The 14178-nt window shown below is 41.0% G+C and overlaps 1 protein-coding gene across 1 annotated transcript in view; it reads left to right on the forward strand.

Annotated features, from left to right (window-relative positions):
- The window catches only part of RANGAP1 (Ran GTPase activating protein 1), a 30740-nt gene extending 27431 nt beyond the window's left edge, over positions 1 to 3309 (forward strand). The window contains exons 15-16 of the mRNA XM_075182998.1: positions 966 to 1087; positions 1662 to 3309. Of these exons, the coding sequence (XP_075039099.1) occupies positions 966 to 1087; positions 1662 to 1731 (192 nt within the window). The 3' untranslated portion in view covers positions 1732 to 3309. The remainder of the gene's footprint in view (positions 1 to 965; positions 1088 to 1661) is intronic.
- Positions 3310 to 14178: the final 10869 nt, after the last annotated feature.

The following is a 14178-nucleotide window of genomic DNA, read 5'->3' on the forward strand; positions in this document are numbered from 1 at the left end:
GTTCTAATTCACCTTCAGGCACCCAGGGTGCACCTGTGTCGTACCCTGTTCTGGGCTGGAAGAAATGTCCCCACTTATCTCAGGCTTCACTGATAGACTGCACACAAATCAGGGTTGGCTCTCCTTACTAAGATGGGAGACCTCCCACGAGTGAAGCACTGGAAATGCCACAGGGGGGCATCTATGATTTTAACATGCATGCACATTGTGAATTATGGGCCTCATTTAAGTTAGGATAAAATTCAACTTAAGGGTGCAAATGTGCACCTGAATGAACCATGATGTAGTGCAAGTATGCAATTTATTTGTATGTATGGAAAATTCTCCCTGCTTTTGCAATAAGCACACATACTGTGCACTTTTATTTTTACGCTGCTATTTACAGTTGAGCTAGCTGAACACAACCCTACTGAATTTGTGTATACGTGTTTCTGCTTTCAAATTGCTTTAATAAATGTCATGCTGGTACAGCTTACTATATTGAATTCTTTCACCGTAAAGTCAGTGTGCAGTACATACAGGACCGTGGATATTTTGCCTAAAAGTAATGTCAAGTTTCTTTGCTGGTTCAGTAAACTAAACAGATTTCCCAGCAAAAACGTACTTTATTTTGTTTGTTTCATTTTCAGGAAACCAACCTATTTTCATATATCTGGGCCCTCCAGTGTTGTGGTGTTTAGTTTAGTGTATGATTATCTTGCTAATGTTGCCTTTTTTCCCTGTGTATAATGTACTGAAATAATGTATTTCACTATGTTCTGTCCATAAAAAGGGGTGGTGGACGGGGCATGTTTAAAATGAGGGGGCTTTCAAAAGTGGTCAGCCACTTTCAAAAATAATTATTCTCAGTTTAACTGACCACTATAAAATGGCTTCTGGTCATGAAGGAGTAAAGGATTTGTTTAGGTAAGTAAGAATTATTGTAAAATTTGCCTGTATTCATGTTTTTGTTTTGTTTTCTGCAGAGTGAGGAGAAGGTTAAAGTCATTCCTCACTTGTATGGACCATTAATGACTTTGAATCATGTAGTGCAACAGGACTATTTTCAGAAATCTCTTGCTCCTATTTTGTTGGCTTTCATTTCTAAGTAAGTGTGTAGAACTAATTTAATATATTCTAAAAGCAAGCATATATTTTGTTAGTATGGTATACTTTTTGTGTGTATTTAAAGTATAAATGGGCAGCACGGTGGTGTAGTGGTTGGCACTTCTGCCTCAGCACTGGGTTCATGAGTTAGATTACCAACTATGGCCTTATCTGTGTGGAGTTTGTATGTTCTCCTCGTGTTTGCGTGGGTTTCCTCCGAGTGCTCTGGTTTCCTTCCACACTCCAAAAACATACCAGTAGGTTAATTGGCTGATATTAAATCAACCTTAGTCTCTCGATTTATGTATGTTAGGGAATTTAGACTGTAAGTTTCAATGGGGCAGGGACTGATGTGTGTGAGTTCTCTGTACAGCGCTGCGGAATTATATAAAATAAATATATATATATATCTGATTATATGCTTAAATTAAATTTGTCTGGCCGAAGTTTAACATGTAAAACACTCATTGGAGCATCTACAGCAGGCTTGTGAAGACAGATTCAATAAAATTAAAATACAAACGTTTTCATTAATGACTATTTTTTGCCTTAAATCTATGTCTTTCTTTTTGCAGACCCAACCGTGCACTGGAATCTCAGCCTCTTCCTCAGCACACCCTCCTTCAAACTCTGCATAATTTGTAACCTTTCCATCATGCCTTGGACAAAGATGATTCAATTCACAATGTCTGACACACAGGAGGGAAATATTTACAAGAACTTTAATAGGAGGCTCCAGACCATACTTCTGGGGGTTAATCTCCTCCTGCTCTTATCCACAACCCTTTTTCCAGTCTGTTTGTTTACATATGATGAGGGTTAGAGCCCTTTCTCTATTAATACTTGCTGTCCCAGTTAACTTGGTTTCGATCTCAGGAAAAAAAGTCTAGATTTGGGCAATTATTAAACATCCTTATGATGCCATGTGTCAAAAAAAAACAACACAAAATGTTACTATATCCCCTGTTAAGAGGATTATTTTAAACTTCATGTAAAACAAAAATGTTTAATGCTAACAATTTGGATGTAGACAGTCTTGATTAGGAAGCTTATTTTTTGTTGCATTACTTTCACTTTTGAGTATCAGTTGGCGAACTATATGCATTGTTGGTGTGTGCCGCTGTGTATATTCTTTAAATAAATAGAAGCTTATTGTTATTGACAAGGGCTTTACAATGACAACTATCATAGACCAGCTCAAACCTGCACTCTGCTAAAACACAGGTAAGCTGTTTACTATTGTCCCTGGTAAATAACTAAAGGAAGGAAAGAAGTATTGGACTTGAAAGCTTATTTTGTTTTGTATCACTGTTTTCAAGGTGTACTTAAGACTATGAATCATGTTGCCTTTAATCTGAAGGATACAGAGTGCTACTTTATTTGTATATACTTAAAAATGTTTTTTTTTTTTTATTATTATTATTATTCAGTTCACAATTATTCCTTACCCGTGTAGACCTACATTTTAGTGTATATCTCCTTTTGACCATATAAAATTAAGAAAAGACATTACGTTGTGACTTTGGGAATGTGTAACTAATTGAGAAGTGGATTGCTGTATTTTTTATTTAAACCACACCATGAAGTTGCATAAAAAAATGTACTATACATATATTCTATAGCACTGAAAGCGGCTCATACTAAATCCTGCTTATAAAAGTGTTCTTTACATATGTGAAAAATAAAATAAGGTGGATCAGTCACCTACACTCAGTGGAGGCAGCGATTTTGTGGGCTGAAAAATGTCAGCTTAGCACTGTCACTAGTTCCTAGTGAATTTATAAGACACATGACACTAGTCCTAGTGAATTAATAACTTGTATTCTTATCTATATTGTTTCAGCCCATAAAAAGGCTGCCTCCACTAGGTGTTGTCTTGTCCACTTTAAGAGGCATACCTTTTAAAGGTCATTAAGTCTAACAACATAGAACTATAAATTTGTATAGGATCAACAGTTTTTGAACTATTGAGATCCGTTAGTCCCCTGCAACTGAATTTGTAGTACAAGAATGTACTGGAGCCTGCTTTTCACCTTACCAAGACTTGTGTGTATATGCTTTGAAATTGCTCTAATAAATGTCTTACTGGTACAACTTACTATTTTGAGTTTCTTCACAGTAAAGTCATTGTGTAGTATATATAGCAATGTGTACATTTTAACTAAAAGTAATTTCAAGCTTCTTTGCTGGTTCAATAAACTGAACAGATTTTCCAAGAAAACATTTACTTGATTTTATTGGTTTAATTTTCAGAAAACCAACCTACATAAAATGTTTTTCTTCTTCTGAATCCATGGCAGTCATAACTATGGGTAATTTCCTTTCCCAGGTTAGGTAGGGACAGGTAACAAAAAACACCACAAATAATATATAAGGTAGTTCCACCTCTTCCTGTGTGCTTTCCTGTATCTAGAACAGGTACTGGTTTGTTGTCTTCTGTTGGTAGGGGGCACTAGAGGTCGTAGCGACGCACTAGTGTCTGCTGCAAGATGAAAACAGGGCTGGCTACCCAGGTCCACCAGACGACTACTGTGAGGAGCAGATTAGCTGCAGTAATGCATTTGAATTTCTCACAGATTCCCTGGACTTCCGGCAGTTTGCACATATATGCATACACTGCATCAGATGTTACGGTGATGCAGACATGGAGCACCAGGCTATATGCAGGCATGGTGCTGCTGAAAGCATCCCTGCAGCTGGGATGCATCTTGTTAATGGACACAGTGAATCAGCTATACCCAAAAAAAGGATGGAGTCTGAGTCATAACCCAAACAGCCGAAGGGCCCCCACACTAGGTAAATACCTAACTTAGGGGGTGCTGTAATATATAACACCCAAAATATTCTTTAAGCTGCAGAGCGCTTAGTAAAATACAGTGACCAAAGTGAAAAAATGTGTGTGTGTGTGTGTGTGTGTGTATATATATATATATATATAAAATACATATAATACTTAAATGTAATAGGCAGCTCCCCAGTCGTTCAACACCTGTCTGCAAGTGTCATGCCTTGTAGATAAAATACAAAAAGACAGGGGGCGCCACACATAGTGTATTACAGGTGATAAACAGTGTAGAAATATCTCCACAGATAGGTAATTCCCGTACCAGATATTCAGTTTAATTGAGCCAATATAGAGATCTTTCTGACCGCATCTGTGGATTCCCAGTGTAGTCAGAAAGATCTGTATATTGGCTCAATTAAACTGAATATCTGGTACGGGAATTACCTATCTGTGGAGATATTTCTACACTGTTTATCACATGTAATACACTGTGTGTGGCGCCCCCTGTCTTTTTGTATTATATACATTGGTACCAACAATTACAATTTAAAATTCACGGCCAAACAAAATACTACTAGCATTAAATTTCTAGATCTAGTTCTCACAGGAACTAATAACAAGGTTGAAACAAGAAATTTTGTTAAAACGGTAGATACAAACAGTTATCTCCATTTCAAGAGCGGCCATGTAAGAAAATGGAAATTAAACATCCCATACTCCCAATTCCATAGGATAAAAAGAAATTGCAGTAATGACTCACAATGTAGGGAACAACTACACATGTATGCACGACGCTTCCAGGAAAGAGGCTACCCAGACACACTTATCTCAGAAGCCCTGACGAAAATTGAGAGGATCAACAGAACAGATTTATTACAATATAAAATTAGAGATAATCAAAAGGAACGCATACCCTTTATCACTAACTATAACGCATTTGAAAATAGAATAAGGTCGACTATCTCCAAACACTGGGAGATTCTGCGTATGGACCCTATTTTAACTACCATTCTCCCTACAAGACCTGACATTATCTTCCGCAAAAATAGGAACTTGAAAGATGCCCTTGCACCTAGCATGCTACCTGAGACTCATACCAACATTTCAAACACATTCCTAGCGGTGAAGGGTTTCAACAAGTGTAGTCACTGCAATATCTGCAAGTTTGCGAGCTCAGAAAAGAAAGTTTTTTTACAATCATGATAACAGCTTAAAGTTCAACATAAATGAATTCATGAACTGCCAAACATCCTCTGTCATATATCTATTAGAATGCTCCTGTGGTCTTAAATACATTGGTAAAACGAAAAGACCATTAAAACTAAGAATTCAAGAGCATGTCAGGAACATTAAAAATAAGATTGAATCGCATTCTGTTTCCAGACATTTTAATAAAAAACACAACTCTGATCCAAATCATCTCACCTTCAAGGGGATAGAGAATGTACACCTAGGATGCCGAGGAGGTGATCTCCAGCCTAAGCTCTCCAAAAGGGAGATGTTTTGGATCTTCCAGTTGAATACCCTTACCCCCTCTGGTCTTAATGAAGGATATGAAATTGCTCCTTTTTTATAGTATTATGGTTTACTGCATTTTTTATTGTATATTTTGTGGGATCCCAGGTTGCATAAGATGGCATCACACTACTTTGCATGCATCTACTATTCACATTTTAGCATGTCTTTTTTTATTGTATAGTTTTACATATCTGTTTTATTTAACACCATCTACATAAGGTAGTGTGTGTTATATTTGCCCTATATATATATATATTTTTATATTTTATTGTTGTCATAGCCTTTTATTTATGTTTTATTATGCAATTATTGTATTTTACTATGCAATTCTGTATCAATATGTACTATCTATTTACATTCCCTTGTCAAAGATGGCCACTACAGACTCCATCCACTAGTGATCTATATTGAGTGCCCTGATTCAAGATGGCCACCGCACTCGTTTTAATGTTATCTATAGGAGTCCCTCTGAACTTCAGATGTGGCATCTGACATGTCCCATTAGCGCCCTGGGTCTTTGCTCTACTTACACAGAGAGACTATCACCTTAGCCCTCATTCTGCTACACCCGCGGGTGTTCCGCGCATGCGCGGTTGCGGCCGTGCACTGCGCATGCGCAAAATGGCCACCGCACATAGTATAACAACAAGCCCTGTACATGAGCACTCCATATATCCTCCTGAAGAAGTCTATTTGAGACGAAACGCATTGAGGCCCCATTATCTTCTGTATACATTGACATAGGCCACTCTACCATCTTGGACACTTAGTGTATATACCTTGATACTTCTGTGCGGAGATCACCGGCAATACCTACAGAACCCTCCAGGGATCCATACTGGTACAAGCTGACCTACTGCCTTATACAGATAAGCTTATTATGTTTTTGCACAATGTGAGTTTGCATTTGTATACTATTGCTGAATAAATCCTTTGTACATAAATTACTACACTATATGGCTCCTTTATCTTCACTATCTCGGTTGATTGGAGTTTGATTGCGGTGTTTGTATGGGGACGGCTGCCCGAGACCAAGAAGTACTGCGTACTGCACTCGCTGGTTTACCGGTTCCTGACACATGAGACGAAGCTGAGATTCCCTCTTGGAGACCCTAATACAGATAAGCTGGTTTTATATTTTCTTTTGGTACGCTTCCACCTATTACACTGTTATTTGGTAAACTGTATTACTCTGCATACCTATCTCCTTCCCTCAGCTGCTATACAATTGGAAAATTTGTGGGCTGTGTTGTACTGGTTCAGCCAGCTCCGTTTGAACATTTATTGCATATGCATATTGTGACATTGGAGTTAATTCTCTATACACTAGAGTCTGTTATGGTTATCCATCCTGTCTAGCATTTGGATTTAAGAACTGGATTTATTACATAGATTGTTGGATACCAACCCAGAGACCCATATTCGATCCTCATGCTCATTTAATTGTTCCCACCTTGTTTAGCCCTAGTCCGCTAAACCTCACCAGTGCGCCATCCTTCAGTTGCACCTCTCTATTTTTATTTCCGGCCTTACCAGCCAGAGTTTTGTAGGAAGGCTGCCTCCTTACGTGGAAGAGGTGGTTATGTGGGTTTGAACTGTACTAATCTATATATACAATACTGTTTTGAGCGCCAGTGTTTACATTATATATATATATATATATATATATATATATATATATATATATATATATATATATATACATACACACACATTTGAATGTTAGTTTTTCAGGTGGTCTTATTCTACTAAGCTTATTTAAAAGATGAACAACAGGATGCCTCAGCTTTTAATTAATAGAGCTAAAATGTGTAGCAATTTTTTTTTTTAATTATTATTGCAGTACCGTGTTAGCCAGAAAAATCTATGGGATGTTTGTCAGGAGCCGCAGCGGCCGTGGGCACCACCGCGACTCATTTCCTGGCCATACTAGCGTCCCGGTCGTCATGGAGATGGCCGGGACGTCATTTCCTGTTACTCGGGCCCGGCCATTGTCAAGGCAACGGCCGGACGCCGAGTGTACGAAGCGCGGCGCCCCGGCAACTACTGAGGCCGGGTGCAGGCGCTAATTTGTTATTACAGGCTCATCAAGTCTGGTTCAGTTGGCCCCCCCACCCTGTCAATCATTACAGGGCTAAGCCCTGATTGGCCCATGTCACTATATAAGGCAGGGAGGGCTTAGCCTCCCTGCCGGTTATAGCGTTCAGTTTGCCTGTCGGCTAACCTGCTCCTGTATTGTGGTGGTGACAACCTGTGGACTGATTTCTTGTGTACGACCCCTGCTTGGACTTTGACTCTGCCTGTTTGCCAGTGACCCTTGACCTTTCAGCCTGTACTTTGGATTTCGCTACCGTGCCTGTGACCCCGGCCCTTGGCTGTTCCTGCTCGCAAGTGACCCGTGACCTCGGCTTGTTTATTGGATTCCCTGTCTCCTGCCGGCCCTCAACCCTTGCCTGACTTCACTCCGCTTTCCTGGGTTCTCCCTAGCCGGTACGCACTTTATGACCCTCTGCTAGTCTGCGGCCAAGTCTGTCCCCACCACCAGGGGCTCCAGTGAACACCTAACTGGCAGAGCAGACTCCGGGTTGTGCTGTACCGGCTAGAGGGGTTCCTAACAATGTTAAATACTTTCGTGTCAAAAAAAGACAAATGTATTATAGGAGTGATGCCTTTATTGGTTAACACAGTGGTTCCCAAACTTTTGCAGTTCGCGGCACCCTTAGAGTCTCCAAATTTTTTCAAGGCACCCCTCCAAAATAATTACTGAGCAGTCCTGTTTTAGAAGTAGTTGGGTCAAAAAATTGTAATAAGTATTTAGGTCACGACAGAAATACTTATTTAGTTGTATGCAAAAATGTCCCTCTGCATCCAGACACTCTGCCCCCTCTCCAACCAGGCACACTGCCCTCTGTCACGCTGTGCCCCTTCTCTGCCCTCTGTCACGCTGTGCCCCTCCTCTGCCCTCTGTCACGCTGTGCCCCTCCTCTGCCCTCTGTCACGCTGTGCCCCTCCTCTGCCCTCTGTCACGCTGTCCCCCTCCTCTGCCCTCTGTCACGCTGTCCCCCTCCTCTGCCCTCTGTCACGCGGTCCCCCTCCTCTGCCCGCTGTCCCCCTCTGCCCGCTGTCCCCCTCTGCCCGCTGTCCCCCTCTGCCCGCTGTCCCCCTCCTCTGCCCGCTGTCCCCCTCCTCTGCCCGCTGTCCCCCTCCTCTGCCCTCTGTCCCGCTGTCCCCCTCCTCTGCTCTCTGTCCCTTAAAAATAAGATTTCCCACAATATCTGTCTTTTACTTGATATTAAAGGTGTAGTAAAACAGTTTTTAATTCTGTTTACAAATGGATGAAATGAAGCAGTTTCAGTAAATAACTGATTGCTCCTTTATCAGCACAATATTTGCACAGATTAATACTCTTTATCTGCCAGCCATAGTATTGTAACCAGGGCCGGACTGGCCATCTGGCACTTCTGGTAAATGCCAGAAGGGCCGATGGTCAGATGGGCCGGTCTGTGCACTGACACTTCCTAGTCACATGTGACCAGTACAGGTCCTGGAAGGCGAAGAGCGGAGAGAAGCAGACAGGCAAGAAGCTGAGATGGTAAGTACAGAAAACGGGAGGGGAGGTGGGAGAAAAGATGCCAGTCAGAAAACGGGGGAGAAGAGAAAGATTGCCACACAGGAAACGGGGGGGGGGGTGTAATATTATTTTGCCCACTACTGTGTTGCATACTATCAACTGGGGGTACTATTGGGGCATAATATCAACTGAGGGCACTATTGGGGCATAATATCAACTGAGGGCACTTTTGTGGCATAATATCAACTGGGGGCACTTTTGTGGCATAATATCAACTGGGGGCACTATTGGGGCATAATATCAATTGGGGGCACTATTGGGGCATAATATCAATTGGGTGCACTATTGGGGCATAATATCAACTGGGAGCACTATTGGGGCATAATATAAAATTGGGAGCACTATTGGGGCATAATATCAACTGGGGGCACTATTGGGGCATAATATCAATTGGGTGCACTATTGGGGCATAATATCAACTGAGGGCACTTTTGTGGCATAATATCAACTGGGGGCACTTTTGTGGCATAATATCAACTGGGGGCACTATTGGGGCATAATATCAACTGGGAGCACTATTGGGGCATAATATCAATTGGGAGCACTATTGGGGCATAATATCAACTGGGAGCACTATTGGGGCATAATATCAACTGAGGGCACTTTTGTGGCATAATATCAACTGGGGGCACTTTTGTGGCATAATATCAACTGGGGGCACTTTTGTGGCATAATATCAACTGGGGGCACTATTGGGGCATAATATCAATTGGGGGCACTATTGGGGCATAATATCAATTGGGTGCACTATTGGGGCATAATATCAACTGGGAGCACTATTGGGGCATAATATCAACTGGGAGCACTATTGGGGCATAATATAAAATTGGGAGCACTATTGGGGCATAATATCAACTGGGGGCACTATTGGGGCATAATATCAATTGGGTGCACTATTGGGGCATAATATCAACTGAGGGCACTATTGGGGCATAATATCAATTGGGGGCACTATTGGGGCATAATATCAATTGGGTGCACTATTGGGGCATAATATCAACTGGGAGCACTATTGGGGCATAATATAAAATTGGGAGCACTATTGGGGCATAATATCAACTGGGGGCACTATTGGGGCATAATATCAATTGGGTGCACTATTGGGGCATAATATCAACTGGGGGCACTTTTGTGGCATAATATCAACTGGGGGCACTATTGGGGCATAATATCAACTGGGAGCACTATTGGGGCATAATATCAATTGGGAGCACTATTGGGGCATAATATCAACTGGGAGCACTATTGGGGCATAATATCAACTGAGGGCACTTTTGTGGCATAATATCAACTGGGGGCACTTTTGTGGCATAATATCAACTGGGGGCACTATTGGGGCATAATATCAATTGGGGGCACTATTGGGGCATAATATCAATTGGGTGCACTATTGGGGCATAATATCAACTGGGAGCACTATTGGGGCATAATATCAACTGGGAGCACTATTGGGGCATAATATCAACTGGGGGCACTATTGGGGCATAATACCAACTGGGGGCACTATTGGGGCATAATACCAACTGGGGGCACTATTGGGGCATAATATCAACTGGGGGCACTACTGTGGGGTATAATATGATTTGGGGCACTACTGTGTGGTATAATATGATTTTGGGGCACTACTGTGTCTTATAATATGATTTGGGGGCACTACTGTGCGGTATAATATATGTTGGGGGCATGTACTCAGGCATGAGGGAAGGAGGAGAATGTTAATATAATGTGGGATGTAGGCTATTAAACTAATGGTGGAGTTTAGGTGGGGGCTATTTTTTTTAATTGGTGCTATTTTATTTGTGGGGTGATGTGGGTTAATTTAATATTGGGGCCTAGCAATTTAAGATGGGGTGATTGGACCTTTAATTTAATGCTGGGGTGGTTTGGGGGCTATTAATTGAAAGTGAAGCTGTTTGTGAAAAAAATGTCTATTTATTAAATGTAAATATGAATTATTTAATGGCAGTGATAGTTGCGGGAAATAGGTATATTTATTAAACGTAAATGTTATTTCATTTATTGCTAGGGTTGTTTGGAAGGTGGGAAATAGGTTTATTTATCATCAGCAGCAGCTATTTATATTAAATGTGAATACTAGTATTTTAATGTTGGGGCTGGAGGGAGGCCCAATTCTAAAACATGGGTTGTATTGATTAAACGCCAGGGCTGGTTGGAGTTTTCTAAATTATATGTACCCATTTTTTTTCCAGATAGGGCCTCCAACATTCCAGTATCCAGGCAAGCAGCAACTGAACTAAAGACACCAGCAGCCACAGGTGGTGAAAGTAACAAGACAGGAGAGAGCAGGACAGTCTGCCAACTGTCCTGAATCTGTGGGGAAGTCCCGAGTTTTGGTGACTGTCTCATTTAGTGAGATTTGGTCCGACTACAAGGACAGTTGGGAGGTAAGTCCCACTTCACACTGTACTGCTTGTGAAGGCAGAGCTATGTGCAACTAACAGTAGTGCACACAGTATTGCCTGTGTATTTGTCTAAAATGATAACCATGTTACATAATAGGGGCCCCCTGTCTTAAATAACTCAGGCCCCCAACCGTTAATCCAGCTCTGGTTAGCAGGAGGGAGCGGATAGCTGCTCCCAGTCCCTGGATAGGACACAGCCTGCAGAGCAAGCCGAGGAGCTCTAAGTCTCACAAGATTTGGTAATCTCGTGAGACAAAGAGCTTCCCTGCTCACTCTATAGGAAGTTCACACCCTGATGGATGTCAGCAGCACCAGAAGCATAGATAAGTACAGTGGGCTGGAGGTGTCATAATGTGCCTGGGGAGATGGCGTGATAAATGTAATGTTTTATTTGAATGTATATATCATTGCCCCATGTAGTCCACACCCACAACACAATGCGATCACGCCCTTTTCAGTTTTTTTCCTGCTGTAAATGAGGTGGGCCTGTAAATGCCAGGGCTGATTTTTAGTCCCAGTCCGGCCCTGATTGTAACATAATAGTCTGGTGATAGGACAAATAACATTACGGGGCTGGCTGGGATCTGTAGTTCCACAGTATCCAATAGTAAACTGGTTTCCATAACAAAGTTACTGTTTTTGTGTTTAAATGGTACTCCAGTGCAGGCTGAGTCTTTTAATCTTACTAATCTGAATAAAGTTGTAACAGATAATTCAGTCTCTGTACCAAACAAAATGTGTGATCCTTGATGCTGCATTCACTGTCTCAAAATGGTGGTTGTTAACAAACACAATTCTTTTAACTGGTGGGCAGTCTTAATTACAGTTCTGGAACAAGGATATCTTACTGCTAGTGAGGTAGTCCCTTGTGATGTACTGTTAAAACTTAAATTACTAGGTGCTTTTATCTCCTGAAGCTGGCTGTGACTTGTAGTGCCCCGCTGTTACACAGATTCTATCATTTTGTGACTCTCTCTCTTAGTTCCTCTGATTAATAATACAAGTGTTCCACATATAGTCAGAAAATTTATACTTAGAGCTGTACAGTTGTTTCTCACTACTATTATGCCTCAAACATTACAAAGTCCCACTTTTATAGGTTATAGTTTATAGACTCACCCCAGCACAATGGGCTGCTGATATCTTTGTCGCTGTGTTGTCTGTCAGGAAAACTTGTCAGTATAGATGCTGTTAAACTCTAACCAGCCTTTTGCTTGTCTATTTTCTGTTGCAGTTTACTTTACATAGCACCTCACATCACACTTCTTCTTTCTCTCCACAGAAGTTCCTTGCATGAACACACACCCCAAATCTTGTGGGATTTTGGCTGTAATCTCACTCTCAGTATGTCCCTCCTTGATTGACAGCTCAGTGAACCAATGAGCAGCAGGAACAGGGAAACTCCTGGGTCCTATGTTTGTTAAGCTTGCAAAGACCCTTTTTTTAAAGGGACCATACACACATATGTAATACTCTGAGGCATTACAGTTACAACACCACCTGCATCGAAGTGCCACCACCAATAACTGCTTTATTATTTATTACTGGATAATACTGTGGCCTAACAATTGCCACCTGCACTTCTCCCAACCAAATGTTATTCCACTATCTTAAGTATCCAGTGTTCTCAACATCTCTTAGATTGTAAGCTCACTTGTGTAGGGGCATCTTTATTTTCTGTTTCATGTCGTTCTATGTAAATTGTTTGTGTCAAGTCATGATCCCCTCAATGTACAATGCTACATAATATGTCAGTGCTTTAAAAATGTAATTAAAATAACAATAATAGGTATACTAATTTGCCATGCAAAACCCCTTAGTCTTTCACTGTTACACCTAGATTATCTGACCAGCATACTTCCAGATGCACGCTTATTCTCCACTTTGGGGGTGCCCATCTGCAAATGAAAAGTGTACCTAGGTTTGTGGGGAGATAGTTAAAAAGTGTATCCATCATATCAATAGTCCACCCACTTTCGTATCGTCCCTTTAACTGAATAAAACTCTTCAGTTTTTGACCTAAAGTACTGCTTGGTTTTGCCTCATTTATGGCTTAAATTAATTATAACAGTTAGGGGACACCGGAAGTGCCTTTATGACATATTGCTTTGGTTATTGAAGCTTATTTTTAGATTGGGAAAACTGTGCCTAGAGTGTGCCACTTCACCAAAGTGCAACTGCCAGGGCAGTGATCTCCACCAGCTATGAGCTGGTGCAAAAATCAAGTCCTGTTGTAAAGTAGAAATTACGGTGCAGCCCCTTGTGGACAGGAAGGAATGCCTATAAGAGTTGGCAATTCCACCCCTTTATCTAATTTCAATAACATTGCTCCACAAAATGAAATATTGATTCTGCTTTACCTCTGTAGGCACATCAGTGGTAATCGAGTCATTATGTGCTGCGCTTCGGACATTTTGCACTTTGTAAATTAGGTTATTTTTAACTTTGTATAAGTTATTTTATAGATTGTGAAAATCGAAGGGGTTAGAAGTCATAAATGTGTTTTTCTATCCGCTCCAAAGAATAACTCTAAAGATGTGCTTCATGCAAAACTTTTATTTCAGCAATACATAAAATGAAATTAAAAACATTTTGCAGGTTTTTCCCATGTAATTTTAAGCCCAGATGATCTCCAGTTATGACTGTTAGGGTTGGGAGAGAGGGTAATGTTTTTGTGGTCTTGCATTTTAACCACTAATATCCTTATCTTTGTTTCTTTGAGCAAGTCCAATAGT

Source organism: Mixophyes fleayi, chromosome 8 (assembly GCF_038048845.1).
Source record: "Mixophyes fleayi isolate aMixFle1 chromosome 8, aMixFle1.hap1, whole genome shotgun sequence".
NCBI classification, from domain to species: Eukaryota; Metazoa; Chordata; class Amphibia; order Anura; family Limnodynastidae; genus Mixophyes; species Mixophyes fleayi.